Source organism: Marmota marmota, unplaced genomic scaffold (assembly GCF_001458135.2).
Source record: "Marmota marmota marmota unplaced genomic scaffold, marMar, whole genome shotgun sequence".
Taxonomy (NCBI): domain Eukaryota; kingdom Metazoa; phylum Chordata; class Mammalia; order Rodentia; family Sciuridae; genus Marmota; species Marmota marmota.
The window spans coordinates 99811-103160 of NW_026000185.1; the positions used below are offsets into that span (position 1 = coordinate 99811).

At 40.9% G+C, this 3350-nt stretch overlaps 1 protein-coding gene across 1 annotated transcript; it reads left to right on the forward strand.

Moving 5' to 3' along the window:
• The first annotated feature begins 1088 nt into the window (after positions 1–1088).
• On the forward strand, positions 1089–2692 carry LOC107147118 (eukaryotic translation initiation factor 4E-like). Its single transcript, XM_048790130.1, has one exon. The coding sequence runs from the start codon at positions 1352–1354 to the stop codon at positions 1748–1750; it is 399 nt and encodes a 132-aa protein (XP_048646087.1). The 5' UTR covers positions 1089–1351; the 3' UTR covers positions 1751–2692.
• The last annotated feature ends 658 nt before the right edge of the window (positions 2693–3350 follow it).

Here is a 3350-nt window from a genome sequence, read left to right on the forward strand (position 1 = left end):
AGATTTGCATGCCTTACTTATGTAGGAAACAGTTTACAAACAGTATGGACAAGAACCACTCTCTCACAGTGTTGTGGGGTTTTTTTGTTTGTTTGTTTTTTAGGTTTTTTTGTTGTTTAGTTTTTGGTACCAGGGATTGAACCCAGGGGTGCTTAACCACTGAGCCACATCCCCAGCCCTTGTTTTATATTTTATTTAGAGTCTAGCCAAGTTGCTAAGGGCCTTGCTAAGTTTCTGAAGCTAGCTTTGAACTCGTGATCCTCCTGCCTCAGGGCTGGGTTTTTGTTCTCGAGACTAAAAGGCTCAGGGGCTACTCCAGGTAAACCAGGCTAACTGGGCTGCATGAAATAACCACACAAGAGACACAAATACCTTTTTCATTGGGGTCACTGGGACGGCTCCTCTGACCTCAAGGGTCCACAGGAATAGAGTGAGAGCACGCACTGACCCATTTTATTGAGGAGAAGCTATTCAAATGAGGCCAGGGGTCAGGTTTCAGGGGGCTGAGTCTATCTTCATGATGTCCACTGTCAGCAGATTGACTGACACCTGGGTAGGCCACACACAAGGGCACAGTAAGAGAAGGGGACACACACAAGGCACTTCCACTGGAAGATTCTATCCTAAACAGGGCAAGGCGTTATGTTACAAAGGGACAGGTGAGCATAGCTTCACCCATGGGGTTGTAGCACCCATGCACGAGACATCGACCCCCGCACCCAAGAAGGGTGGGGAAAGCTCTGCCACATTTCTGTGACTGAGCGCCTCAGCACCCAGCCGGAGAGAGTGACTCAGTCACATGCAAGGTTGGTCTCCCACACTCAGCCTCCCGAACAGCTGGGATTACAGGCATCTGCCACGCGCCCAGTTTACATAGTGTTCCTTGCAAGGTGTCACACCTTCTATAAGGTACTCTGTCTGCCTGGGAGTCAACAATGTCCACCCAACGGGGATGGGAACCGTTAGCCATATAGATGTCGAGTTGGAGGAATTCCACTAGAATTTTTTTCTCCAGGATTCAGTCCCAGGATTTTCCCTCTAGGAGCAATGTGAGAATGACCTGGCTTTAAAAAGTAGGGTAGTGATCGATCTAAGATGGCGACTGTGGAACCGGAAACCACCCCTACTCCTAATCCCCCCGCCTACAGAAGAGGAGAAAACAGAATCTCATCAGGAGGTTGCTAACCCAGAACACTATATAAAACATCCTCTACAGAACAGATGGGCACTCTGGTTTTTTAAAAATGATAAAAGTAAAACTTGGCAAGCAAACCTTTGACTGATCTCTAAGTTTGATACTGTTGAAGACTTTTGGGCTCTATACAACCATATCCAGTTGTCTAGTAATTTAATGCCTGGCTGTGACTACTCACTTTTTAAGGATGGTATTGAGCCTATGTGGGAAGATGAGAAAAACAAACGGGGCGGAAGACGGCTCATTACATTGAAGAAACAGCAGAGACGAAGTGACCTCGATCGTTTTTGGCTAGAGACACTGCTGTGCCTTATTGGAGAATCTTTTGATGACTACAGTGATGATGTATGTGGAGCTGTTGTTAACGTTAGAGCTAAAGCTGATAAGATAGCAATATGGACTACTGAATGTGAAAACAGAGAGGCTGTTACACATATAGGGAGAGTATACAAGGAAAGGTTAGGACTTCCTCCAAAGATAGTGATTGGTTATCAGTCCCATGCAGACACAGCTACTAAGAGCGGCTCCACCACTAAAAATAGGTTTGTTGTTTAAGAAGACACCTTCTGAGTATTCTCACAGGAGACTGCGTCAAGCAATCGAGATTTGGGAGCTGAACCAAAGCCTCTTCAAAAGCAGAGTGGACTGCATTTAAATTTGAGTCCATCTAAATGTTACTCAGCTATAAGGGAAGTCTCATTCACCTTAGTCTTGTACTTCTGTGTTCATTTTTTTTTTTAAATTTTTATTATAGTGTCCACTATCCCAATCAAAGAATTACAGTCCACATCATCCCCAGAATCCATAAATGTGTTCCTGGCCCACTCTGTATTAGCTTAGTAGAATTACCATTACAAACAAGTTTTACCCATCCACAATATTCAAAAGAATTTGCGTTTCTATACCTTAATAGGAAAAAAATTGAGTTTATGTTCCATTGTATGCAGGGGCATATTTTGCTGGTTTGAAAGAGTATGATGCATACAGTTTTCTAGCAATTTTCTTTGTTTCTTTTGACAGCATTATCTTTGCTGTACTTTTGCTGATGGCTGCTAGATTTTAATTTATTTGTTTCCCTACTTGATAACATTAGTGATTCTGATTTCAGTTTTCCATTTGTTTTTCCTCATGTAACATTGGTGAAGGATCCAGGAATATGACACAAAGGTGGAATAAACATTAATTTTGTGCATTCTTTGGTAATTTTTTTGTTTTTTGTAACTACAAAACTTTGCTACAAATTTATGCATTTCATTCAAATCAGTGATCTATGTTTGTGTGATTTCCTAAACATAATTGTGGATTATAAAATAATGTAACATCGTAATTACATTCCTAACTAGAATTAGTATGTCTGTTTTTGTATCTTTATGCTGTATTTTAACACTTTGTATTACTTAGGTTATTTTGCTTTGGTTAAAAATGGCTCAAGTAGAAAAGTGGTCCCATTCATATTAAGACAGTGTACAAAACTGTAAATAAAATGTGTACAGTGAATTGTCTTTTAGACAAAAAAAAAAAAGTAGGGTAGTAGGGTTAAAAATATTCCTGCCTTCTTTTTAAAAATCTTGTATTACTGTGGCACAAGATATGTAACATAAAATTTACCATTTTAAGTGTATAGTTCAGTGTCCAGTTCATTTGCCTTGTTGTGCAAACATCACTGGCATCCGTCTTTCCATCTTTTGTGTGTGTGTGTGTGTGTGTGTGGTGCTAAGGAGTGAACCCAGACCCTTGGGATTACCAGGCAAGAGCTCTTCACTGAGCTATACCCCCAGCCCAAGCACCATCCATCTTTAGAACCTTATCATCACTCCAAACTCAGACTCTGTACCCATTAAACTCTGTCTGTACCACCCCTTCAGCCCCTGGTGACCATCATTATGCTTTCTATCTCTGGGAATATACTTATCCGAATATACTACATAAGTGAAATCATATAATATTTGTCCTCTTCTCTCTGGCTCATTTCAACTTAGCATGAAGTCTTCGAGGTTTATCCATATCAGAGCATGGGCCATATTTACTTCCTTTTTAAGGCTGAATAATATTCTTTTTAAAATTTTTGTATCAGGGATGATCCTAGGGGTGCCTAACCATGGAACCACATCCCCAGCCATTTTTATTTATCTTTTATTTAGAGACAGGGTCTCCC